Source organism: Bombus vancouverensis, chromosome 3 (assembly GCF_051014615.1).
Source record: "Bombus vancouverensis nearcticus chromosome 3, iyBomVanc1_principal, whole genome shotgun sequence".
NCBI lineage: Eukaryota > Metazoa > Arthropoda > Insecta > Hymenoptera > Apidae > Bombus > Bombus vancouverensis.
Genome location: NC_134913.1, coordinates 1,848,000 through 1,874,827, shown reverse-complemented (window position 1 = coordinate 1,874,827; position 26,828 = coordinate 1,848,000). Strand labels below are relative to the sequence as shown.

The window sequence follows — 26,828 nt, the reverse complement described above, 5'->3', positions numbered from 1 at the left end:
CGCGTACAAATACCAACGCTTAATCTTGAATTTCTTCGCCTTACACAGATACGAGTATCTAAAGACGGGCAAGAAAAGATTCTCCACGGACGGACTGAGCAATCTTCAATACGAGCTGGTCGACAAACAGAAGCCAAAGTTGTACACGTGGCTTCTGATAAAGCTGACGCCTCCGCAACCTAGCTGATGGCTGTCTTGGATCGGATAACGACCCGATCTGCTCGAGATCGCTTAAGAAGAATATCCTTTCGATCCAAACGCGAAATGTCGAGTTACGCTCCGACAACGTGTCGCGTTCTCAACGTAGCAAGGTAAATCTCTTAAAAACGAAAGACGGAAAAAGAAGAAAAGAGGCGAAGACACTTTTTTATTGGGTTCGAGGAACATGGATTATTGAAAGAAGTCAGTGTTTCAGTCGCTTTAGGATACCGACGAGTTGGACGAGTTGTTTCTCCCGTGATTTTGTCATCAGCGGCGAATGGGAGAAACGTTGTTACGTGATATATTTTTATTCCTCGTATTTTTTTATCGCAACGATAGATTAAAGACCACGTAGAATGTAGCGTACGAGCTAACGTGCCAAAGGAGAGTGAGAATATATGTATGCGTGTGTGTATGCAAGTGTGTACGCGCTACCAAGAGTAAACGAGAAGGAAAGCGTAAAGCGAGAAAACCGCGTAAAGAGAAACAGGAGTGGCAGCTGTGCCATCCTTTCCGGATCCCGCTACTATAGTTATATAGTACACATATGTGTATATGTACACTTTACGCGTATGTATCGGTCTATATGCGTACGCGAGTACATACGTACGAACCATAGAAAGCTCGAGGCTTCTCCGACGGCAGGCCGAGTTTCCGGTTGTCCGCTGTGTATCCAGGACAGCTTTGTAAACGACCTTTCAGCCGGTGTCGTAGGTGGCTTCCTTCGAGTTACATACCTACCGCGAACACCTTCCCGCTAGTTTCCCCATTGAATAGGACAAACAGATCCTTTCCTTTGTTTTCGACATCCCGACGCAATTTCGTTTTAATCGTGCCTTGCGACTTCCTGTGTTACGGACCTATTGCATATTGCAACTGTTGCGAACTCGAATTTTGTCACAAGTTTTGCTCCTTACTAGAAGTTCAAGAATTTCGGTACGATGGAAATAAAGTCTGTGCTATCGTCTTTACGATTCGTACGGCTCGATTAAGGTACTAACGAACGATTGATCTTCAGTCATCGTTCGGTGTCACAGCTTACGCGATTTCCAAAGAAATAATAAAATGAAAAAGATTGTCGGAAAACTTGAATATATATGTTTTTGGTCGTTTGAAGATAAAAAGAAGTCACGTAAACAACGGTCTCTAGCACGAACCACAGACAAAGCATATTTTTATAAGATTCATGCGGAGCTGCGAGATTTAATTATTACGTTACGCTGGTTAATTGTGTCGCGAAAGGTTTATTTCCGCGTTAGGGGCTTGTGTAATCGTGTAGACGAACGTGCAACGGAAACGGTACTTAAGCGTATAACGTGAACTAATGTCGGAACCCCGCGTATTCGAGAGCACTCGTCGTTTATACACGTTTCCTCGAAATATGTTAAAAACCGTACACGCGTTTACATATACACGATACACGCATAAACACACATTTGCTACGATACCGCCAAGGCAATTCGCGCGCGCTGCTTGGAAACACGCGATCGTGTATAACAGATGAAGGAAGCGGTAGAAAAATTTGATGAAAAAATTCCAGTAAATTTTCGTTCGCCTGGAACGAAACTGGGCTGTCGCGGTTGTGTTTTTCAAACGGGGCGTGCGAGAATAAATGCGCAGGCGAAGAAATCAGAAACAAAGAAAAAAAAAGAAGGAGAATGAAAAAAGTTTTCGGTCGAATCGAGACACACACAAATACATATCACGTGTAACGTAAAGTACGCGGTTGGATGGCGTCACACGACGTTCGATCGTTTGGGTTTCGATGCTTAAATCGTTAAGGGTGAGAGTACGGGCTGTGAATAATGCACCTTCCTTGCGGCGACAAAAATCTCGCGGAACAGAATACGAGAACGAGCACGGTAGAATTACGCCAATAGGCAGACGTTTTCTGCGCGTCGCGCCGCTCGTGTTTGTAGAGTGAAACATTGGATACCGGGAGAACAGGTTTCGGAATCGAACACAGGCACGCAGTCCTCTGTACGCTCGGTATGCGCCTCGTTAATCGTTGTTCCTACCGATCGAATTTCAAACGGTGTTACTCGAGATGAGATCGATGTTGCTCGTTTTTCATGGCTATCGAGTGTCCAGCGTCCTTCCTTCTACCGTGCTCTTGACTCTTACTATTTCGAAGAAGCTCGTTAACATTAAACGCGAAGTTAACGTTTAAAGGAGAACGATACACGCGAGACGATTCCGCTTTATTATAAGGATACTGTGTACAAGGCATTATCGAATAATCGATAATAGGTAACAATAAGAGAATAAGCAAGCGGAAGGTTGAAAGACGTCGGGAAACGTCAATGAGTTTAACCGATTCGTTGAAAACGAACGTCCTTTTTTTATTATGATTATTATCATTATTGTTACTATTACTACTATTCTCGCTATTACTATTACTATTTACTACTACTGTCACAACAACAACAACTACTACTACTACTACTATGTACTGCTGTTGTTGCTGCTACCACTATTACCACTATTACTACTATTACTACTACTACTGCGGCTGCTACCTACTATGTACTATTTTCTTTCTTGTTTCGATCGTTGTTCCTTCCGAACGGTTCTCCGTTGTAACATTATGTTCACGCGCGTCTCGGATGACGATCGAGACAAGACATTACAAGGAAAGGAATATTTTCGTAGATACATTTCATCGACAAATACGAAAGAAATACAAATTTTGTTGGTTAAACGTTTAATCCGTACTCGGTTATACTCGTCTCGCGCAACTTTGTAAAAGGCACGACGATTGAAACGAAGGGAGTAGCGTAAGCAGATTTTAGCTATTTATACGAGGGTAATGAAGAATGCGGTGTGTAATATACGTACGATTATTCGTAATCCGTCGCTTATATCGAGAATAATTATTAAGGTATCATGGTATTAAGGTGCATATTCGCGAATGAACACGGATACGAGGACGTGGTTAAATCGAAATAGAAACGACGAAATAAATAAGGCGTAGGAAAATGTAACTCGTATCTTCGTGTACGTAATACACGATGTGTTTGCAGTTTATTTGGAAGATTAGAATTTTTCACAAGTTACGCTCGTGATGTATCGAAATAATAAATCCTGTTAAAGCTTCTCCTCGTAAATCTCTCGGGTCTTTCTTCAACAATTGTCTTTAACGTTTTATCTCGTTTTGCCATTATTTTGTTTTGCAATTATTATGCATTTCAAACGTTCCAGAAAGTGGACTTTTTTTTGCAGAGATCTAACCACAAGACTTCACGTATCTTGCCTTTCCCGCAAGATTTCCTGAACCATGTTCTCCATGTTCTTGACCGTAAATTTGGCGGCTGTGCTTAAAAATTGTATCATAAAATCGTGATTTAAAAGTCGATGCGCCAACACGATGTCCTTCTCGTCGTTCAGATCCACGTCTCTCAATTCTTCGTATATTGAAGCTAACTTTTCAGGGAAACTCTTGCACTTGCCGATAAGTTCCGAGTGTAATACATTCCATGACAATGCCGCGGCCAGTACAGTCTGAAACGATCGAGCAAAAGAATGAAACTGACCGGACGAACGTGAGTATTTCGATACATCGAAAGTACGGTGACGAGTTATAAACAGAGAAAGCCGTTTTTGTATTTACAGTGCTTCAAAGTACAAGAAAAGTATTTTCAAATTCTATATCCTATACTTTGTAAAAATGTAATATAATATATCGTAGTACAATCGAAAAGCTTCCTTAAGAAAAGATCTACAGGCTCATGATAGATATGCAGTCCGAGGCACCTATTATTGTCTCAATTTCAGATGCAATTGACTCTGTTTATTATGTTTCACGATCTCCTTCCAGAAAGCTGTTCGATTAGTTGAATTTATCAACAACTATTTCCCTACTTATATACTCGTCGCTGTACAAAATAAAAACTGCAATTGCTTTCAAAAGTTCCTTACAAGGCAAATATCAAGAGTAAGCCAATAAATGACCACTTCGTGGTCCACTACGAAACATTTCTGCATGCTCTCAGCTGACGTGTGTTCACCGACAGCGAACGATTCGAGCGTTTCCACACTCTCAGGTAGAATCGGTTCACCAAAAAGTTTCAACGCGCTCGTTTCCTCCAGTTCCTGGTCCGAATCTCGATCGATTCTTCTTTGGACCTGATACATCAGGTACTCCAGGATCGTCTTCGCAACCTGAAACGTATCGTACTCGTAGATACTCCAAAACTGTTTGAATAATATGTATTCTAACATAGAAAATTAGGTAACTCGGAAGTTGGAAAAATTCTGCATCTTTGGCTACGAGTAAAGTATATCATGCGGAATGCAACCCTATCTTTTTCTCGCCATAATTCGGTTTTATAAAACCGAAGATCATCATCGTTTGGAAAAAATTCCAAATTTCCTTTTTCGTGAGATATCTAAAAACCGATAAAACTGTCTAAGAAATGTTTAAATAAAAGTTCACCCGCATAACCATTCCTTGAAAGGAATTTTTTCAATGTACGTGTTAAAATACCTCTGGTGATCCTTTTATTAATAAAAACTGTTACTGTACACGAGCGCGGTCAAATTTAATAGTAATTATTTTCATATAAATGAATTTAAAATCAGAATAAATTACTCGGTATCGTGCTCTAAAGTCGGTTCGCTAAAGAAAACTGCTAAAATGGACATCATATCTGATAATAATTGGTTTATTCGATTGAAAAAAATGTAAGGCGTAGGTCACTGACAAATACGAAAAGGAGGTATCCAGAGGTATCTTAACATGTATATTAAAAAAGATTTCTTTAGGAACGATGATTCCTAAAGAGGGTGGGGGTAACTCGAAGACTATGGATTTTCTTTTAATTTTTCTTACGCGATTCGGTAGACACAATGAAACGATACGACTTCTGTTTTAAGCTCGTTTTTAGATATCTTCCACTGATCTTGAGACATTTCAGGAGAAAAAATTTTGAATTTCTTTCGAGAGATGATTTCATTCTTAAAATCGAATTACGGCAGGAAAAAAGTAAGGTTTTATTACATAAAGAATGGCATACTTTATTTGTACCCAAAGTTTCAGAATTTCTCAAATTTCCAGGTTGTCTAACCTTCCCTGCAAGTATTAGGTCGTCCTAAAAGTTTCTTTCCTTTTATAAGGAAACAATGGATACACAACATTTTCCGTTTTATATTGTTTTGTCGAATTACGTATGATCCATTTTGTTCTGTCAAAAGAAAGATCACAACGTTCGACAGATTAGGTTTCATGTTTGCATAGAGATGCGTCGTTGTAAAAGACGTGTTTGTAAAAGAAAGACACTTTTCGGACGATCATGTAGACGCGCAGGAGTAACAATGGTTCAAGAAACCACAAAATTGGAAAAATTAGTTTCGTAACTACGATCGAGCTAATTGGAAGGTAATTATTTGTGACACCTACCTCGAGAGGTCCGTCAGAAGACGGTTGTCGAGCCTCTCGAGCCAGTCGCTTCCGCTCTAGAAGTTCCTCGACGTATCTTTCGCCCTCGTGCATATCGGTGCAGACACGGTTGCCTAGAGCCAAGGCCAGCGCTTTTGCAAATCCGTCTCGCGGAGTTTCGTCCTTGCAGAAAGCCAACAGCAGCGCGGTATAGTTAACCGAGTATCGATCCGTCATGTACATCCGACACAGCAGTTTTTTGGCCGACATTCGCCTAAGCGTTTCTTCGGGACTCAAGCAATGCAGCAACGACACGTCGACTTGCGAGGCAGGTCGGCTCGATCGCATGGAGAAAGTCGCGTCAGTGTCCAATTGGTACAGTTCCTCCTCGTCCAGGTCCTCTGAACCTTTTCGAAACTCGTCGAAAGGAAGCTGCTGTACATTGGCAGAACAGTCCGAGCATTCGAGAAACCACAGCGACGTTCGACCGTACTGAGCTACAGTCACCACTTCTCTCAACTCGGGATCCTGAATCCTGAAGCGATCCCTGGCTATTAACGTTTCTTGACAGTTCGGAATGGGAAGGTCCATCGCGCAAACGAGAAATTCTCGCCAATCGACGTATTCGACGGAACCGGAAAATCTAGCAAGCAATTTCGAGATTTCGCCCAGTCGAAGTTGGTACCAAGAGCATGGCAGCAACATTGGCTCTCCCTCTTCCTGGCCGTGGCTCGCTAAATCTTGAAAGATATAAACTAGGCTGCGTTCGCATATCATTCCACTTGGCGCGACTCGTTTAAATATCTCCATCAAGCGCGCGAGGCTGGCTATTCGGAATCGGGAGGACGACGCGATCTCTTCCACGCGCTTCGGCTTCTCCGGTTCTACTTCCATCATGTACACGTTCGATCGGACGACGAACCGGTCACCCTCTAGTAGCAGCTCTGTCTCCAGCACTCTACTCTCCTCGATCGCGAAACAGAACACATTCGCCATGTCGTTCACGCTCTTCATCTCCCGCCAATATCTGTACGATCGTAAACGATGAAAACGGTAACGGGCACAAGAACGGTGATTGACAGGCGCCGATCGATAGATTCTTATGTCAACGTTCGGATACTCTTTCGTTTCTTTCAGTTAAACAACGGCGAAAATTTCGACAAAATGATCGACATAAGAATTAAAGGAGAAAGTAACTATAAAACCACCGATGATTAACCTGTCTACGATGGCATCGTAAATGCCGTGGAAGGTCCTTTGCAACGTCCTCAACAAGAAAGCGACATCCAGTCGAGCCACGTTCACTATCGAGTCCAGTTTCTCACGAACTCTTTCTATCTCGTAGGTAATGGCGTAGCGCCATTCCAAAATTAGATCTTGACCCCTCGACGCCATTTTCCCAATGATCGAATCGGACGAATCGGTCGAAAAGTCTTTGTTCTTGGAAATTGCCATCTGTTCTCTTCTAATCGCTTCGTTGCTAGCCGCGAACAACGTTTCCACGATACTTTTCACATATCGAACGTTTTCTACGATTCTCGTAAACAAACTGTTGTTCTCCATGTTGTCGATAGTTTTCTGTCTGTCGACAAACGCGTCGTTGATCTCCATTCGAAGAGATTCGCGATCGAGGGCAGGTGGAGCAGCGGCGTATGTTATCGTCGACCGTCTGTCTTTGGTTTTCAGTCTTCCTCTTGCCTTTCGATCAGGCGATTTTTCGACAAAATTCGAAGGTTCGAACGGTGGCTGCTCTTGGAAATCCCGCTGTTCGTTGCCATCGTCCACGTCGTTTTCCCTGTCGTTCGTCTCGATTTCGATTTTATTCAGAACAACCTTCGAAACGCCGATTTCTCGCAGCGGCTTTTTCATCATTCCGAAATAGTAATCTTGCAACAAACGTATCGTGTCGACGCATCGATCGATCTCCGCTTGAACGATGCCGATGTACGTGTTAAACAGAACTACCGCCTCGTAAACAGCCCACTGGTCGTTGACGAATCGCCTCCGTTCCTCCTCAGCTTCGCGTCTTCTCCGATCGCAAATTTCCCAAAGTTCCGTTTGGAAATCTGCCACGCGACGATGCAGCTCGCACTTGACGTCCGCGTCGTTCCGCGCGTCCTCGTCGATCGCGTTGAACGCCTGATGAAATCGGTGCAGCAGATCCTGTTTGTTATCAGGTCGTTTAACAAACTCCAACGCGTTTCTCGTTATGAAATCTGCATATGGAACGATACTCGACGCGTGGATGCTCTTGAGGAGGAGCAATTCCTTTATTTCCTCCACGTAGATCTCTTCCAAGCTCTCCCACAGGCTTGCCAAATTTTCTAGCAACGCGAAAGGCAAAGGAAAGTCGACCCATTGCCAATTGGGTTCACCAGGTCTGGCTGGTCGCGGTTCGAACTCCATCTGGAAATCGTCGGATACGAGATCTTGCTTCGCCTCCTCTTCCATGGCGTCGTCGTCCACGTCGGACTCGAGTTGCGCGTACTCTTCCTCGGTTACCAGCTGTCGAACGACGGCCTCCTTCAAGGTCGCGCCACGTTTCGTCTCACGCTCGAACATATTCAACGCATCGCCGAATAATTCCTCGGAAGGTTTCCTCTGCAACGGGTCGCCTATCATAAGTCTGGCCAATTTCTTCAACGTGGCCAAATCGAAGGTGGAATAGTAGAGAATGCGAGCGATCTTGCGGGACGCGTAGAATTTGTCGATCGATGGCGAGTCCTCGTTCAACGTTTCGTAAGTTCGAACTCCTATTTCGAAGTATTTTGGTTGTTGCTTCACTCGAACGAAGAGCGTGGCGAATGTACGACTCGCGGGTTCGGCTTGTAGCTCCGCGCCCGGATCGTGTACCAGCTTTGCCTGTCTGTAAAATCGATGGAAAAATGACGGAGTTTACAAACGCGCAGTGTCCTTAGCGAGATTTTCGATTTACGATTTGTTTCTAATTGCCTGTTTGACGAGTATGGGTCGGACTTGTCTTCGAAGACGATTCTCGGAGTCACGGTCTCGATGTCCTCTATGGTAACGTCGTCGAAATCGAGCAACTTTGGGTCGGGAGGTGGAGCCGAGCCCGTCATCGCCGTCTCCAGTCGCGACATTTGCTCGTAAGTGTTGGGATAATCGAGCAGAACCCAACCTTTCGCGTTCACCAAGCTCTTCAAGTACTCGATCAAGATCTTGGTCGCGAGATCGTCCGTGATCGGTTCGCCCAACGTTAGAAATTCATAGGCCCACTTACCTGCGCGCATTCGAGAATTCAAGAATCGCGAATCTCTCGGTGCAAAGGAAAAGGGAGTTTGAAAGATTAGATCGCAAAGATTGGATCGAGCGCCTCACTCGAACCTACCAATGTACGCGGCATCGGTCAATACGGGATCTAAATCGTCGTACGGTATGTTCCTCGGAGTCTGCGTTTGCTTATCGCGAGTGTTCGATTCTTCCTCCGTCTCTGATTTGGCCGAAACGAATAACTTTCTCTCGCCAGTCACGCCTTTCCTCGTTGTCGTTTCCGGCGAGGAAGTTGCCCATTTCGAATCTTTACCGAGTCTATCCATCCTGGCGCACGAGATTCGCCCTTTTTCGCTCTCCAGCTTCCTAATGACGTCCGTCGTCGCAGCGATTATATTCGAATCGATGTACTCCACATCGGACATCTCCTGCTTGTACCTGTCAACGACCACGTGTTTTCAGGTCGTCGGTTCCAGTTACGCGGTAGAGCACAATTTCGGATGAGTACTTGGACTGCGTGTGACTAGCGTAAACACGAGTGAGAGTGCGCGAATGCCCGATGATAGCGAAAGTTCTAAAACTCTAAGAATCTCGTATCGATCGAGAAGCATACGGTACAACGAAGTAAGATCTCTCGACGTGTATATTCGTTGTAACGTATTATAGCGACTGATTCGGCGAAGCAGTACTTCGTACCCATCCATAAAGAAATGTCTAACATACCGTTCCAGGCAATAATTAATCGCGTCTTCCATTCTCACAGTCCGAATAGCAGATCGATCGAGCAGCGCTCGAATCGACTCGCAAACCGCGGGGTTTCCTATCCCGAGAACGATCGTCACGTTCTTGAATTTCTGCAGCAAGGTTTGAGATCGGTCCACGGGATGAACATGAAGGAAGTTGAGAAGTCGATGCACGATGTATCCAAGCACCGCGCGTCCCAGCTTGACAAGATCTTGCAATTCTTCGGCCAGCTCCGGCAACGACTCGTTCCAAGGTGGGTTCGTTTCCAAATAATTGTCGAACAGAGCATCTCGCAGCAAATCCACCTTGTCAACCTCCATCCACATATCCGATTTCAGCAACATTTCGAGCTCCTGCTCCGAGGGTTGTTTGCGTTTTCCATTGTAAGGTACTTCTTCGTCGAAGATGGGCTGCGACTTGAGAAACAGCATCTTCCATTCGCTGAGAAGAACGAGCGGTACGCAACCGTCGTTCACTCGTCGGTGGTCACCCACGTTCAACGCGATGCTCGCCAAGTCGTCGACGATGTCTCGGCAAAATCGCCAGTGCTTCTCCCGTATCTTTCGTATCTTTTCCATCAAAAGCCGTTGGCGCAATTCGCATATTCTTCGGCATTCGATTTCGATGTCTTTCTGTCGCTTGCTCACCAGATCCTGAGCTCTTTCGTAGCTCGCGCGATGCTCCACCTCCTTTGCTTCTACGGTTATGTCCTCGACGACCTTCTGATTTTCGGCCATTATATTCTTCTGCTCGCGGACCTCGCACAATTTCGTCACGATCTGTTTCTCGTATCTCGACTGGTCCAACACTCGCTTCGCGATTTCTTCGTCGAACGTTCTTTCCTGTTTCTCCGCCACTCTCTCCCACAATTCCGAGAGCAGCGCTTTCTGCATCTTCGATTTCAGAGCGGTAGCAGTTGCTGCGCGCTTGCTACGATTCTTTAACCACTCGACGTACACTCTGGCCATTTCTGGATCATCCGCGATCGCTCTCATCTCCGCAGCCTCTTTTTCTCCTTCTTCTCTTTCTCCTCTTTTCCTTTGTCTTTCCCGTTCGACTTCTTCTTCCACTTCCGTTTCTTTGTCGTTTGGCCCGTCTTCTTTGCCCGGCTTCTTCCGAACCCGGTGCTGATAAGCAAACCGGTCCAATTCCTCGCTATGCTCCTGTCTAATGTCTAGCAATGTTTTCGTACTCTAAACGCACAGGGGCGAAAGGTAACTTGTATGACAAGGCGGTGTACGACGCACCCGGATGATAGACGATGCAGAGTAGGTACTCTTCGTGGAAAGGATATAGCGAGGTCATAAATCGAAAATATTCCTCGGTTTCGTCGAAATTCAATAAAATTCGGATCTTCCTAGTACTCGTGTATATCGATACCTGACTGTTATGGCCTCGCTAGAGTATTCCACCAAGAATACTTACATAGATACCTCGGCTGGCCACTGCTCTACGCTGGGTTGCGCCACGGTGTACGACGTGGGAACAGCCATCAACTTCTCTCGTTCTTTTTGAAACTTTGCTAGTATGATTGGGAAGTTGGTACGATGCCAGTCAACGACGTCCTTTCCCTTCGCCAACTTCTTCGACAAAGGGTGTTCCATCGGTTGATACGGTGGAGGGTCCTCGCAGACTTTCGTCACTTCGAACTTCTTCGACGTGGGTACGAATTTTTCCCTCTCTTTTTGCAGTGTGATAAAGTGCAACCTGTCCTTGGTTTCCAGGCACAGGTACAGCCTGTAGAACAAGCGCATCGACGTGGTACCTTTGCCGCAGGAAATTTCTTCGATGCTTTCATCGTCGCTATCGATTCCCACGAATCGCAACCAAAACTTCAAGTGCTTCAGATTTACTCTGCAGAGAGCAGGATCTTGGGTAACGACGATCGTGTCCAACTGATCGCGGTTTATTATGTCGTAGCTGTGCAGAATCTGTGCGAGAAGCGAGCCGTCCCTGGTGTAGTAACCAAACACCTCGGGTGTCAGATCGATCAAGATTCCTAGCCTCGCTTGTATCCAGTTTCGTAGAATGTCACCCATCGTCGAATATCTTGCGATTGATTCAAGCGTATGTCGTTGTCTATATGTCGGAGGTCTTACGACCAACTCGTTGTTCCTCCTGTCCTACCAAGTCGAAATATCGGTTCGCTCGTCTTCGTCATTTTCCGAATATTTGTCGCGAATATTTGGCCGCGTCTGAAGCTTGCCACCGATCGTTCGATCGATTCGTATGTCGTTCGTTTTGTACGTGGCAACGTGGACGACGCATTCCTTACCTTCGTCGTGGAATATACAGACGCCGTAGCATACCATGAAATTATATTTGAATTTCTAGGACATTCGTAAAAATCGAATGGAAGACGGTGAAGCGAGAAGAGTTAAAAACCGTGCATATAAAAAGTGTGTACTCTTTATTATTCCCTTTATACTCCACTGCACATACACGACGTGTTACAGGCCTATAGGTACAGACGGGTAAAGAAAATCTTGGTTTCTCAGCTTTTTTTTTATTCACTTTAAACCAACAGCGTTTGAGCATTGGTTCGGTTCTGCCAAGAAATAACCACAGGATGATCGTTTACGCCTAGAAACGTGGCTTCGAACTTCATCGGGGGAAGTTCCGTTTTCTCGACGGTAATAAACGTTAAATAAACGATAAATAAACGGAGAATGAACGCTGGGGCTCGATCGCGTTGCCTCTTTGTCGTTCGCCTATTCGCTTGCGGGACTAAAAATCGGGGGTCCATCGTCGGTGCGTGAAAAAAGAAATATCAGCGAAAAAGTGTCGGCTTTCTCGGCCGATCGTTGCGATCGATATTCATTCAAGACGGCTGTGCGAAGCCGACGCGATGCATCGCCAGGACGCGTACGAGCGCCGATTCTCTTCTCTTTTACTTTCTGTCTGCCTACGTCTTCCCGTGCTTTTTCTTTCGCTTTCTCTTTCGTTTAGCTTCGATCTCTGATCGGCTCGAGAATCCTCGCCCGTACGCTCTCCCTCGGATGTCGGCGAATCGTCCGGACAACATTTAGGAACCCCTTGTTGCTCGCGTTAGTCTACACCTACAAATAAGGTCCACAACGCTGCTGCTCGACGGATACATCCTTCTTCCCTGCCCCGCGACACTCGTCCGACGAGCACGCCAACGATACACGCTTTTTCGTTCTTTCTCTCAACTTTTCCGTACACAGCACTCGCAGTTACGGTTACCCTGCCACTCTCTCGTAACACACTCATCCGCGTAAGTACTAATCGTCGTCGTCGTCGTCGCAGCGATCATCGTAAGAAACCGTAATCACGGTAATGGTAATAATTATAGCAATAATAGAAAATCATCGCTCGCCATCGCGATCCTCCTTCTACGAAATGTATTTATAATATGTATATATATACTATATATATATACTATATATACCATATATATACATATATATATTTATATACATGTATATGTATATGTATATGTATATGTATACGGTGCCGTCGATCATGCAGTTACATCGTACCGCAGCGGTAATATAATTACATTACGACCATACTCGCTTCGATTGCTCGCCACGCAAAAAAGACAATACGCAACATCGATCTGACGTTCGCCGTTTCCCATCGTGGCTACGATAAATCGTAACTCGTTATTGTTGGTGCCGTTCAGCTGTATGTACAGAAGAGGTATACAATATGCTCGGTGATAATATTAATGTTTTCATATTTATAATAATTTACGCGCGACTACAATGGATACGGTACTCTCACACACTCTCTTTCTCTCCCTCTCTCTCTCTCTCTCTCTTTCTCTCCCTGTTTACCATTTACCGTTTCGTTGACTCCCTTCTTCTCTATCTCGCGTTTTTCGCTGTTCTTTCCTTGTGCGGCCTAGCCTTGCTGCGATTATTCGCTTCCGCGAATTACAAAACCAATTTTTTCTTTTTCCGCGCTCGTCGCGTCGATGTCGCTACCCTACATGCGTGCCATTCGAACGCGTTTCTATCCTGTGTTTTGCCTATTCTCTCTCTCTCTCTCTCTCTCCCTCTCTCTGTTTCCTTTTATTGCTGGGAAAGTCGATCTTCGTGAGAAAGATCCATTGGGAAAAGTCGCGAACGAAACGCAGCATGGAATGCATCGAGAAGAACGAACGGCTCGAGGAAGTAACAAGCGGCCGTTGTCTAACGCTCCTCTTTCCTTTCTTCTCTTTCTTCTTCTTCTTCTTCTTCTTCTTCTTCTTCTTCGATGAGAAACAAAAGAAACGCCGTTGGAGCGAAGCTCTTTTCCACCAAGTCGGTAGGTGCAGACCACGTGTCCTCGTTTCGAGGCGTGCCGGGCATCTCTAACGCTACCATATCTAATAGGAAGGAACGGGCTCGATAACTTCACCTAAAATTCTATCTCCTAACTGTAATCTACGTGTCTACTATGCTTCGTGTGTTTCTCGCGTGTATCTGCGTATCTAGCTTCTTTCGTCTTCGTTTGTTTCTTCCTCCTTTCCGCTACTACCCTTTGCGTTTCTCAGATCCAGCCTTCCTCTTGCTCTCGCTCTTGCATTTATTCTTGCCCTCCGCGTTTTACAACACGCCTGTCCATTTGTTTGTGTATGTTTGACGTACGTGTGATACTCTCGATTTTACCACTCTACATATATATATATATATATAAACGCGTAACCACGCGATAATTTTCGCTCGTGTTCTCTTTCGCGTTCACTCAAGCTCTCGCTTCCTTTTCCACCCTCTCGGTGCTCCTCCATTTCATCCCATCTGTTTCACTCGCACTACGCACTAATTTTAAACTAACACGTCGCTATACGCAAACTACTTCACCGCTAATATTTAGCAACATGGACATTGTTATTTTGCTTCATTTATTTCCTCTTTCCCTTCCCCTAAACTGGCCGACGATTAAATCGTTTCAAAATATTCGTCGCTTCTCTATTATGCCTGCTCTACCGCGCTAAGAAAAGGATTATCGTTAATTCGCTCATTACCCGACCGCTAGTTATCGTCGACTATTATTTTCTTATCGTTACAATCCCGGGTCCTTGTTCTCTTCCTACCTCTCGTACACGCGCACACACTCGCTTTCGCTCTCTCTCTCTCTCTCTCTCACTTTTTCTCCGTTTCTTGGCAATCGCTGGCGGTTGCCTATCTACGATCTAGGTAGTGGGTTCACGACTCGAAACTCGGAAGATTCGTTGCCAGGTGTCGCAGATGCGGTGACTAAAGGATCGAGCACGATCGCGATTGCCGAAGGAGTCGAGTTTCCCTCGAAACGCGCAATACGGACACGTCCGCGGAACCGGGTTCCACGGACGGAAGTCGAAAGCTAACGGCGAACCGATCGTTTGCTTCGAAGAGTCTCAAAGGCACGTCACTTTGTAGGTACCCGGTTATTCTATGCATCGTTTTCCTTTTGCGACAGGCAATGGACACGATTATCGTTATTGTTATTAATAATATTATTATTGTTATCGTTATCAATTTTGTTCTTCTTTATTATTACTCTTATTATTAGCATTACTATTCTTTGTTACTTTTACCATTAGTAGTACTATTAGTAGTATCGTTAACATTAACATTATCCATAGTATTAGCGTTAAAGTTAATACTAGAGTAAACGTCGATTACCGTAAATCGTTATTAATATTATTGTAATTATTATTATTATTACTATTATTATTATTATTATTATTATTATTATTGTTATCGTTATTATCGTGATTCGTTATTACGAATTTCTTTTGTCGGCTGTTGCTTTATTAGTTCAACTTTAATTACGTTCTCGTCGTCTCCGGTCACCGATATTGCGCGTTCTAAGGTCGCTCCAAGTTTCTATCGGTTGGTTGTGCAAATATCGTATACGAGGTTGTCGTGCTATATGTTTAAATCTGTTTTGAAAGTAATCGTGTCGACAAGGTCGTTTTACACGTGTTCTCCGGAAAGGATTGCAAAGCCCTTTCCATCCGTATCTACTATGACCGTGTAACAATTATTGTATTATCGCGTATTCTCTTTCCTCTAGCGCTCGTTTCATTATCGTTATTACGTCTATCGCTATTGCTATCGTTATTATCGTAATGCCTAGAGCGCGTTATCGTTATCGATACTATCCGCTAAATTCGTTCCGGCTACGGACGAAATAAGAAAAAACGCACTCGGTACAAACAATAGTGTTGTATCTATCGATTCGGAGGTGCGAACTGCGTCTACGATTCTACGAAAAACCTCGAAGCGCCGGAAATCGCGCGATCTCGATATCTGTCGATGCGACCGCGCTTCCTCGAGACCTGGCAATCTTGTTCTCCTTTTCTCTCGCGGACGTCGTCGCGGTCTCGTTCCTCTATCCTACATTCCTCCCGGCTTACAGCCAGCAATTATTTCCGTCAGTCCTCCGACATATAGAGCGTATACCCAAAAATCTTTAGAAATTCCGGTCGCGGTTGTACGAGTCGCGAGTCTATCGGAAAGGGAAATACGCACGCGGTATTAACGTTCGTTCGTGAGAGGATTTTCGAGGTCCGCCGTTCTCTCGGTTCTCCCTCTGACTTCCGCTTTTCCGAGCTTCCGTGTCGCGTCCCTCTGTTTCGCGTGATATCGTTTGAATGGGAAGAAGGAAAGCTCGCCAGAAGCGAATTCGATGTGTCCCGAAAGCGTCGAGATATTGTGCTTTTGGCTCGTGGAGCTGGACGAAATTACAAGGAATCACGGTTCACCGACTCCTTTCTGCGCGTTCGCACTGTGCGAAGAAAGAGACTTTGACATCGTACACGCGTGGAAAAATAGCATCTCGCCACATTTTCTCGTTCTCTGGCGTCTGCGCGCGTTCGTCAACCGTCCCGGTAACGTCGCAGACGACAGAGACCGAGCGTCGAGAACTCGCTCGGGGAGTACGGCTGTTTATAGTTATTTTCTCCTCGAGCGAGAGAAAGATCGTGCGCATACCCATCGTGAACGAAGGGAGCGCCACGATTTCGCCGCTGTTTGCCGCTGATTTGCCACTAGATACGCAAGGAAGTAAAAAGGAAGCGAAAACTAAAACGAACGATTCCGTATGAATTTGTAAAGATTTTTGGCGTACTTATATCTCACTTATATGATACACGCAAATTTCTTCTACCTACGTGGCCACTCGACGCTTCATATCCGAATTACCGTGTGCGATACAATCACGCGATTAGCAGTATCACCGTTACTTTATTATAATTAGTGTTACAAAAGCTTGATTATTTGGATCGGACTGTAGCAATATATTCACATGACTATCGTCGTGGAAAATAAAAATTCAACGTTTACATTACAATTACTCACTGTCCTTTCGATCGTCTCGATAACTCGACCCGCAATAAACGGTAATAAATACATTCATTTTTATGATAATAATAATAATAATAATAATAATCATAATAATAATAATAATAATAATAGGATAATGATAAAAATAATAATAAACAAATAATAGGAATAGTAGTAGTAGTAGTAGTAGTAGTAGTAGTAGTAGTAGCAGTAGTAGTAGTAGTAGTAGTAGTAGTAGTAGTAGTAGTAGTAGTAGTGGTAGTAGTAGTAGTAGCAGTAGTAGTAGTAGTAGTAGTAGCAGCAGCAGCAGCAGTAGTAGTAGTAGTAGTAGTAGTTGTAGTAGTAGTAGTAGTAGTAGTAGTAGTAGTAGTGGTAGTGGTAGCAGTAGTAGTAGTAGTAGTAGTAGTAGTAGTAGTGATAGTAGTAGCAGCAGTAGTAGTAGTAGCAGTAGTAATAGAGCGGTAGTAATAGTAATAATAGTAATAGTAGTTATACTAGTAGTAGTAGCGGTAGTATCAATAGTACTAACTGTAATATTAATAATCACCAGTTTAGTAGTAGTCGTTATCTCTGTTTCTGTCATCGTCATGGTCACTGTCATCATCATAGTCGTCGTCGTCGTCGTCGTCGTCAAAAATAAAAATATTTCAGTCGCGTATCTCGGTTCGACTACTGTACAGATATTGCCACGAAACGTGTCGCTTTGGAATAACGCGCATTCCCTTTACTCGAGCTTAACCCTAAAGTTAGTACGTTCCTCGTGAAACAAACAACGCTCGTAAGTCCTCTCCCTAAAGCATAACCGGAAATGTTAAATAACGTCGCTGGGCGGAGCGTTCTTTTTGGTCGAGAAACAAAATCCGCGGTTGCGTCCTGGCGACTACGACAACGGCGACAACGAAGTCGACGTCGTCGCCGTTCCTCCAGCAACCAGCAAGAAACGAAGGAACGCCGAAACGAACGATACGAACACGTCGTTCGTGCTTATTCCCCTTGTACGCGCACGAACGATCATCGTCGAAACTTTAACTTTGCCAATTATTGCCGTTTGTTCATCGACAGTGAAATTTTCCAGAAGTTACGGAATAGTGTTCTTCGTGTATACAATACAATGCAATACAATACAATAATACAGTACAATACAATACAATACAATACAATACAATACAATACAATACAATACAATACAATATAATGTAATATAATATAATATAATATAATATAATATAATATAATATAATATAATATAATATAATATAATATAATATATAGAGAGATTTATATATTATATGTCGTATATATATATATATATGCATATATATGTGTATATATATATATATATATATATTCTAATTGTCATCGCGACGGCATTCGTCGTCGTGCAATGGCACGACGATCGTACGATTGCACAAGGAAAACGAGTTTTTACCTAAGGAACTATCTAGCTAAATACAATCGACAAGTATAACCGCGGATAACATCGTCGGATAACTCGAGGATCAATCGCCGCGACATTGCACTTTCAGTTTTCGAAGAAACGGATTCGACTGTGGCCTTGTCGTGCTCGACGATGCTTATTTTAGGTATCGCTGGATCCCTTCGCTTTCTCTTTGTGTTCTTTCTCGGCTTTCCATCTTACAAAGTTAGCGTTATAAAATATCGGTGGCGTACGAGCGCACGAAAACGATGAGACAAAAGCACGCATTTCGAATCGCATATAAAAATACACACAATGTTCTCGCTCGACGATTAAACGCGTAATCACGGTAAATCGAAATTCGGATTTTGAAAAGGGAATGCTCGAGCTCTTGTATTCAGCGACACCCTGTAGTTTGGACGCTTTGGAATTACGTAGAAAATTGCATTCGTTTCGATCGACTATGTGACTTACTTACTTGTCCCCCCCCCCCTCTATCACTCTCTCATCGTACGTCACTTTCTTCGAATCATTCAAGTACGCTTTTATCGCGTTCCATCCGCGTGTTACCCACGCATCGTTATTGCCGCGAACCAACGTCGCGACGAGTCTTCCTCGACCATCTAGCAGACACGCGAGTACAAAGATACTGCTCCGGAGAAAATCAGTTGTCATCGCGTTTCGTTGCACGTTCGCTGCAACAAACGCGACGGGTCGACGAATCGATTGCGCGCGATCAGGGAGAAAAAAGAGCGGCTCGTTCGATACGATGGCAGTAATGAAAAGATGCGCGGCACGATCGCGAACTAAGATAAATCTTTTCGGCAGTTTATCGTTTTCATCGGCATATTTTCGTTTAAACCAATTGTCTGATTTCTGATCGTAGAAGAGCGAAAGAAGAAAGTAAGCGCGGTAGGTGAAATGGACAACGAGGAAGAAACAAGCGGGAAAAGACGAAGGAGCATAGAACTCTCGTTCGGTTTGGTTCGCGACGCGACCGGACCGCGTGAGACGCGACCGGATACAACAAACCAGTTGCATTAGGTCGATTTGGAAAACGGAACATTCCAGAGTTGTGGACCGATCGGCGACGCGTGTGTTGCAAGCTTTCCAACTAATTGTAAGCTCGATCGCGGAGAACGTTCGTTGCGAACGAATGCGCGTTTCCCGCACAAAGGAGATACGCTCGGAAAGCGGAACAAGAAGACCGAGCGAGAACAACGACGAACGTCGCGCGGTACATATGTATCCTGTTTGTCGAGTGAACGCGTTCGTTGGCGGACCTCCGAATCGCGTCGATGCTTTGGTTGTTGCAGGGATTCCTATCGCATATACGCTTTCGCAAACGCGCGCTCGTTATGCCTCGTACGTCCGCGCGAACGACATATTTCTCTCTTTCTCTCTCTCTCTCTCTCTCTCTCTCTGTTGCCGACTATCTTCTTTCCTTTTCGCTCTTTCCTCGCAAATAAGCGCTTTACCATTTTACCTTTCGCTTCATCTCACATTTTCTCTCCTTGCTTCTCGCACACACTCCTGCTCGATCGTGCTCGCTCTCGCTCTTGTCCTCTCACACACACACGTACGCACACACACTCTCTCTCTCTCTCTCGCACTTTCCTTTTCTATCCTGGTTTCATTCGTTTCGTGATCTTCTTCGTCTCGAACGAAAACGGCTCTTCGTTTAACGTACGTCTTTCCCATGGACGTGAAACTGTTCCTAATCGTCGCTTCCTTTCTTTACATTTCCACGAATATATATAAATATATATATATATATATATTTGTATATGTATGTATATGTATATATATTCATACATACATGCATACATATACACACGCATCTGTCGTAATATGTCGTGGGCCTGTGTACGTGTATGTGCGTGGGCGGGTAGGTGTTCGCGCACGCGTGTGTATATATATGTACGTATAATAGATCGGACAGTCTAGGTGCGCCCCTGACGCGAAAGGTGGTAAGGTTCTTGCGTGTCTACCGAGAATCACCACTCTCGGACGTTTGAGCCACCGTCGCCGGATTGTGGCTCGTCTCGTACTCCATCACCTCCTGGTAAATCAGCTCCTTCCACTGGTCCACCGTGTGTTCCCTCTCGTCCACGCTATGGTCGTAGGGGCCTGGTGCAGGCTGTAACAAACGTCCAACTAACATTCGATCATCGTCTTTCTCGTTCTCTCGAAAGAAAGAACCACTCGACAGACGCGACTCGAATCGGTCGCCGATCGATACTCTCCTTCTTTCTCCCACCACCGTCACCATTCACCCCGCCCCCTTTACAAACGTGAAAACGTGGTCGAGGGATAATACGGAAGTAGAAGAAGGTACGTATGTAGGCGAGGCGAGTGCGGTAGCGAGACTGCGAGATTAACGAAGGATCGACGACACTTACGGCATTGACTTCGCCCTCGTCGTACCACACGTTTATGTAATTGTGCAGCAAAGCATCGTCGACGGAGATGCGTCGCTCGGGGTCGATCACGAGCATGCGCGACAATAGATCCCTGGCTTGGCTGGCTGAAACACGGAACGAGAAGAAAAAACGGGCATGGAAGAAACGTAGCGAAGGATGAACCGCTTCGAGCGGAAGCTTTTCCGATCGCTCACCTTTCAATCGGTTGTGCTCCGACGAGTCCGATGGAAACAGAACGTCCGGGAATAACCTGTCGAACGGATATCCCGGATACCGCGGCCTGTTCTCAACGTAATTCCTGACCGTTGGCTGCAGCCGCTGCATGAATTCCTGCGCCGGCGTTCCCAGTTGCTCTGCAAAAACGTCCAGCGGGCGCGTGTTAAAGCGCGCACGTTCCTCGATGGAAGACGGGCAAGCGATCACGGCGACCTACCGATTATCTTGTTCCACTGGTCGATGTGATCCGTGCCGGGAAACAGCACACCGCCCCGAATCATTTCGCCCATTATGCATCCGACCGACCAAATGTCCACGTTCTCCTTGTATCCCATCCCGAGGATCACCTGCGAGACGACAGATCGTCCGGATCACGGTGTACACGGTGTGTCGAGAAAGAAACGAGCGGAAACTGGCGCGATTCTAGTAGCGAAAATCGAGACTCGCGACACGAATCGATGAAATCGACGTTATAAGAAATGATCTGTATCCTGATCTATTCGCCAACGCTATACCGATATGCGTGCTACGAGTTCGCGTTTCGCGTTCTTTTTCTTATCCTTACCTCCGGCGCCCTGTAGTATCGCGTCACCACGTACGGCGTCATCATGAAGGTTGTCCCAGCGGTCCTAGCCAGGCCAAAGTCGAGAATTTTCAGCGTACAGTCTGCCTTTACCACGATATTGCTCGGCTTCAAATCCTACGCGTAACCAACGAATAGGAGGCGCAAAAAAAAGGCTTGACAACTCGTAAATCTGGTCGTGACCGAAAATAATCGAATCTCCACTCGCGACTTACCCTGTGAATGATACCGGCCGAGTGTAAGTGCTTGATGCCGCACAGCATCTGATAAAGCAGGTAGGACATACGCTCGTGATCCAGATCCATCTGAATCACCTGGCACAGGTTCGCGTCCATAAGCTCCATCACCAAGTACACGTCTTGAAACTCGTCCAACGACCGTTGCGGCGTGAACGCGTTCAACAAACCGATTATCTGTCGAATAGAGAATAACCAGAAATTCGAATCAAGGTAGCGTACGCTCCCGTTTCTAAGTATCGGCTGAAATATCTGGGTCCTCTCGCACTTGAGCGTCTTCCAATACTTATCAACGTGGCTGTACATCCGATACGACGAAAATATATACTTACGTTCTTATGATTGACCAGCTTCATAAGCTTGAATTCCCTGTACGCTCTCTTCGCGTGCGTCACGTTCTGAAAAGGTCTGGAGAGTTTCTTGATCGCGACATTTTGCGCGGTCACCGTGTCGTACGCCGCGCTGCAACAAACGCGCGCAAATAATAATTAGAGATTCATCGATCGATGGCGAGTCGTCGACGACCCTGCACACCTTCCACTCGTACGGCAATTCTAATCGCGTTTCAATTATGTAAACGAAACCATGGAAGGGCTGAGTGCTAGCCACTCGGTCATCGTACTGCTTTCTTCGCGTGCGTCGTCGGTTTCTCTTAAAATCAGTCAAAATTGTGGGAAAGCGGCAGGAAATCCTGCGCTTACTTTACTTACGACTTCAAGTTTAATTAAAATTATTGAAGCTTCGACACATGGTCGATGATTTGCACGACAATCGCCATCACTTACCAAACGATCCCCTGTGCCCCGGAACCGATTGGCTTCAGGTTTTGATACCGCTTGAGAATGGTGAATCTGGTGTCCCCGACTTCAACCGTGTAAAACATGGCGGATAGCCGGGTTGTCATATCAGGCCCCAGGTAAGGCATGCGCCTCGGTGCTCGTCTCTCCTGCTGCACCTGTACCTGCACCTCCCCTCCGCTCGAGCACTCCTGGTGCACTCGATGAGGACTTACGCTCTTAGCCACTTTGGATGGGGATACGAGCGCACCTGGCAGAAAGGAAACGTAGTCTCTCGTCCCTGTTTCCTCGGTCCGTCGAGAGGCACGAGCACCGGCACCGATACCGGCACCGGCACTGGCACGCTCTCGCCGCTTCTTCTCCGGCCTTCGCTTCCGGACGACACCGCTGCCGCTCCGTCGCTTTGCTCGCTTCTTATACGCGCTGGATTCGTCTACGACATAGAACATAGGTAGACGTTGCTCTATTAGTTTGGGAAAATGTTCTGTCGGTTTCATGTAATCAAAATATAACGGGCGTTTTTTCAATATTTATGTAACTAACTGTACCCCTCGCAATGAATCGTTGATCCTTAGAATTTACGAATTTATCGACAGACCGGGTGCTTCTCATTTGTAAACGTTTGGTCAATCGTGGTTGGTCTTCGAACGAAATATCGCCAGGACGAAAACGAATATCTTTCAACGCTAATAGCCTGATAGGTGGACAGCCAACAACGACCATGACAAAGACAGGCCCCGAACGACGCGCGTTTCGATTCTCGTCGAATCGGTCGGCGTCGGATCGCGAACGTATCTACCTCGAAAGTTTCAACGTCTCGGTCGAAAATAGAAATTGGAGCAAAGTCGGGCAGACGTTCTCGGTCGCGAAAGAAAAAGAAGACGAGCGTCCGCTGGTCGAAGAGTTTTCGACGGTTTGCCGGCCAAAATTAGAGGAAGACGAGGCGAAGGGGAGGAAGTCGTGCAAATATTCGACGACAGTGTACCACGTTTGTCGTGGAATACGGCAATTTCTTCTGCTACCGCGGGATTCCCCCAATTATTTATAGAGATCGTCGCAGACGCAGACGCGAATGCCGACTCTGACACCGACACCGGTTTCGTAGAACCGCAACTCCGCTATCTTTTCACTTCCCTTCGAGTTTTCGCCTCGTGTCGCTTCCTCCTCTTACCCACCCCTCGGCTCCTCGTTCGAATTCTCTTCACTGACGGCCATGTTCGCTGCTCGAATCTTTCGCTCGACACCTGCTACCAATTACGCAATTACGCGAAAGTTCGTGCGTATATCGTTCGAAACTCGCGCCAAGATAGTTACGCGACTCGGGCCACTCGTCTGTCTGGACTTACAGCGAGGAGAATTGGATTGTCCGAATCCACGTCGGTAGATCGAGATGAAATTTCATGGGTATTTGAGGAAAAATGGTGGATTCGAGATATGAAATTTCGATCTCGGCAACGTGGAGAATACGTGTCTCTGCTCGAGATGTTTCGAAAAGTTCAGCAGCATAGTCGGAGTATCGAAGTCCTGATGTCTCGAAGAGTTAACGACCACTGCTTCTCTCTTTTTTTTCTCTTTTCCTTGTTCTTATCGCCGAAGGCACGACATTCCTTTGCTCGCTACCACCTTGGATCGTCTCCAACGCGTACGTGCACGCGTTCGCTCGACCACAGCTCGGCGAAATTCGTTAGACCGTTTTAACGTCGGCATAATTCATCGGATAAGAAGGATTTAAGGATTTAAACCGAAGAGGCTTGGTCGAGATCCTGCGCGGATAATTATGATTTTAGGTCCCTTCGAGATAATGTTTCGAAACGGTTTCTCGTGGATTTCGATCAGAATCGGAGAATCAAGGGGTTCGCATCAGAAACGGTCGTCGTCAAATTTTTCGTTTGTTTAAAAAACAGTGCAGGCTAGTCAGAAACGAGACTGGCAACACGGCGAAACATTATGAAAAACGACCATGTTCTGACTCGTCGTCGAAAACTTACCATAAACGAACGGCCATTGTGAACGCTCGATGACGAACGACTGAATCTGAAGCGGGCGAGATCTGCAATCAAAATAGAAAAGGCAACGTAAATGTATGTTTAAACGCGAGTCGAAGCGATTTCCACAACGACGAGGAATTTTGTCGAGGAAAAGTTCAAGTCGCCGTGACGTAACGTAACGTTCATACGTTTGGATTTTTCAACGCAACTTTACACAAACAAGATCGCGTGTTTCGTGGACACAGATCTAGTAAATCTAGACGAATCGCCGACATTATGTCGTTTTGCGATGCTGGAAAAACGGTAGAACGAAAACCAATAATTCTCTCGACAACGAGGAATCGCGTCGAGCGTCGTCCAATATCGATTCGAGGGCTGGATTTTGCCAATGTATTGCCAGTGCTTTCTCGTCGATATCGTTGGGACGGACATTCTTGCGGACACCGATGCATACTAGAACGTGCAACATAGGCAGGTCGATAGCGCGAAATGCAATCGGAAGGAATAGATCGGCTAGGTGCGTTAATGCCGAGTCCACATTGACCAAAGTTATGTATTCGTCGATAGAAATAGCATCGTATCTAATCCATATTGGAGCTCGCGAACAGAATTCCAGCAATTCTGTCGTAAACGAGAAACGTTTGAAAGTAAATTCGAAATTCCTCACTTTCTTGTACCGTTTCACCTTGCTTTCCACCCACTTACCAGCCATCTTTCGTCGTCACGACCATAAGGGAAAAACAATTCTTGTCTCAGTGTCGTGCCAACTGCGAGAACGAGGAAACGAAACATCGGTGTAGCTGAACGTCGGACAAATTACCGTGGGAAACTTCATTTTCGTCGTTGCCAAGAGATTGCCAGTGAGATACACGTAACAAGGAATGGCAATCGAGTATACCGTATTACCGTATTAACGTACTTAACGACGTCCTAATCGTGTCGACCGTTGTTCCGTTTCTAGCGTCGCCAATAGCCGGAAGCGACGTCTTTTTCGCCGCAGAAAGTAATTTACTCTGGAGTAACGTCGTTACGGAATGACACCTTGATCTCCGGCAGAGAAAGAAAAAATCGACGATCGTCAATTTTCTTTAGGCCACACTAGAGTAATTGTGCTCCAACGTTTCTTTCGAAACGTCAAGCAAGATTGGCAAAAAATATAAGTAGCATCTCGAGCAGAATCGCCAATTATCGAATTACAAGACACGCAGCAGTTTCCTTTCTTTAAATAAGATAAGCCACGTACGCACCATCTATATCGCGCATATCTCGAACTTTCTGTGATCTCGAGCCAAAATCTACCATCTGCGCGATATTTGTTACTGACGATAAACGAATTTCCATCGAAGAAAAAGGAGTTACGTCGCGCGGAAGCTAACTCGCGGAACGCCCGGTAACAGAATCGTCTAGTAGAAGACTCTAGGTATTTACTACGACAGATGGTAGCAGGCAAGAGGAAAGAAACAGGACAACGAAGCGGAGAAGAGTGGCGCGCATCCGTCGATACTCGGACCGGATCGTTTCGAGTTTCGTCGAGCAAAGACGACGTCAACCGCGCATAGTGTACACAGTGCACAGCAGCAACCGCGAACGTCGATTCGGATATTAAATTTTCTCGCCACCGGCGAAGCAAGACGTATTTCCCAGAGGACGGTGCTGGTGTTTTCGGTGGGTCGCGCTCGCGCTCTCGCCCACCGTTTTCCCTCTCGCGTCGCCCTCGTATTCCCATTTCCCTTTATCCGCGGCCAAAGTAATTGCACCGACTCAGAAAATCATCGTCGTTTAATTCTTTCGAGAATGCCGGATTCGTTACCGTTTGAATTCATTTGCGTAATTGCGCCGTATCCCGACATCGGCAGATATCTCGAGAACGAGGCTACCACCTCGTCGGCCGACTTTTTATATCGATCCCCTGGAAATCGGTGAGCCCCGGATTAAATTTCGCGGCGTCGATTCAACCGCCTGTAATTGCTTCGAAGCGTGTCTTCTCCCTTCGTACGGTTTAACGCCTCGAAATTCCGAGCGAATCCAATTCCCTCGTTCAACGTTCGCGCGCCAGCATCCTCCCCGATGGCCGACTTTACAACCATCGTCCCATCGATTGTTCGGCGTCGCGTCGCGCTCTATCGACGAGTCAGCGCGGAGGAAGAAACCCTTCAAAGCTGGCATTGCCGGGAAGATGAGAGAAAGATCGACGCGCACGATATCGCGAGCCAGCCTCTGTGCCGCACGCCGACTGCTTATCAGAGAGAGCAAATGGCGAACCTTTCTGAAACGAAAGGTCGGGACATCCAAGAGCTGTCGAAAAATAATTAAACATCGAACCAGGAAAATGTCT

The 26,828-nt window shown here is 45.7% G+C and overlaps 4 protein-coding genes across 14 annotated transcripts in view; 1 reads left to right on the top strand and 3 right to left on the bottom strand.

The window, feature by feature from the left end:
- LOC117164171 (beta-1,4-N-acetylgalactosaminyltransferase bre-4) overlaps window positions 1-3,308 on the top strand; it is a 38,800-nt gene extending 35,492 nt beyond the window's left edge. For all 4 annotated transcript variants that reach the window (XM_033347065.2, XM_033347064.2, XM_033347067.2 and 1 more), the window contains one exon: window positions 49-3,308. In XM_033347065.2, the coding sequence (XP_033202956.1) occupies window positions 49-187 (139 nt within the window). In that variant the 3' untranslated portion in view covers window positions 188-3,308. The remainder of the gene's footprint in view (window positions 1-48) is intronic.
- On the bottom strand, window positions 1,445-10,925 carry LOC117164174 (sperm flagellar protein 2). The gene is made up of 7 exons (XM_033347069.2): window positions 9,533-10,925; window positions 8,928-9,247; window positions 8,531-8,819; window positions 6,798-8,444; window positions 5,600-6,605; window positions 4,120-4,362; window positions 1,445-3,702 (listed from the first exon to the last, which is right to left on the bottom strand). The coding sequence occupies exons 1-7, from the start codon at window positions 10,546-10,548 to the stop codon at window positions 3,442-3,444; spliced, it is 4,782 nt and encodes a 1,593-aa protein (XP_033202960.2). The 5' UTR covers window positions 10,549-10,925; the 3' UTR covers window positions 1,445-3,441.
- Window positions 10,926-10,974: 49 nt separating this feature from the next.
- LOC117164173 (sperm flagellar protein 2) lies at window positions 10,975-11,796 on the bottom strand. Its single transcript, XM_076628021.1, has one exon. The coding sequence runs from the start codon at window positions 11,590-11,592 to the stop codon at window positions 10,975-10,977; it is 618 nt and encodes a 205-aa protein (XP_076484136.1). The 5' UTR covers window positions 11,593-11,796.
- Window positions 11,797-11,944: 148 nt separating this feature from the next.
- Window positions 11,945-26,828, bottom strand: part of bsk (mitogen-activated protein kinase dJNK) — a 59,555-nt gene continuing 44,671 nt past the window's right edge. For 5 of the 8 annotated variants that reach the window (XM_076628012.1, XM_076628010.1, XM_033346974.2 and 2 more), the window contains 9 exons: window positions 24,494-24,555; window positions 22,494-22,938; window positions 22,041-22,170; window positions 21,688-21,885; window positions 21,455-21,589; window positions 21,107-21,236; window positions 20,868-21,026; window positions 20,653-20,777; window positions 11,945-20,390 (listed from right to left, as the gene is read on the bottom strand). In XM_076628012.1, the coding sequence (XP_076484127.1) occupies window positions 20,238-20,390; window positions 20,653-20,777; window positions 20,868-21,026; window positions 21,107-21,236; window positions 21,455-21,589; window positions 21,688-21,885; window positions 22,041-22,170; window positions 22,494-22,938; window positions 24,494-24,555 (1,537 nt within the window). In that variant the 3' untranslated portion in view covers window positions 11,945-20,237. Of the gene's footprint in view, window positions 20,391-20,652; window positions 20,778-20,867; window positions 21,027-21,106; window positions 21,237-21,454; window positions 21,590-21,687; window positions 21,886-22,040; window positions 22,171-22,493; window positions 22,939-23,053; window positions 23,244-24,493; window positions 24,556-26,828 lie in introns of those variants that run through there. The other 3 variants (XM_033346972.2, XM_076628014.1, XM_076628015.1) reach the window with 2 other exon arrangements.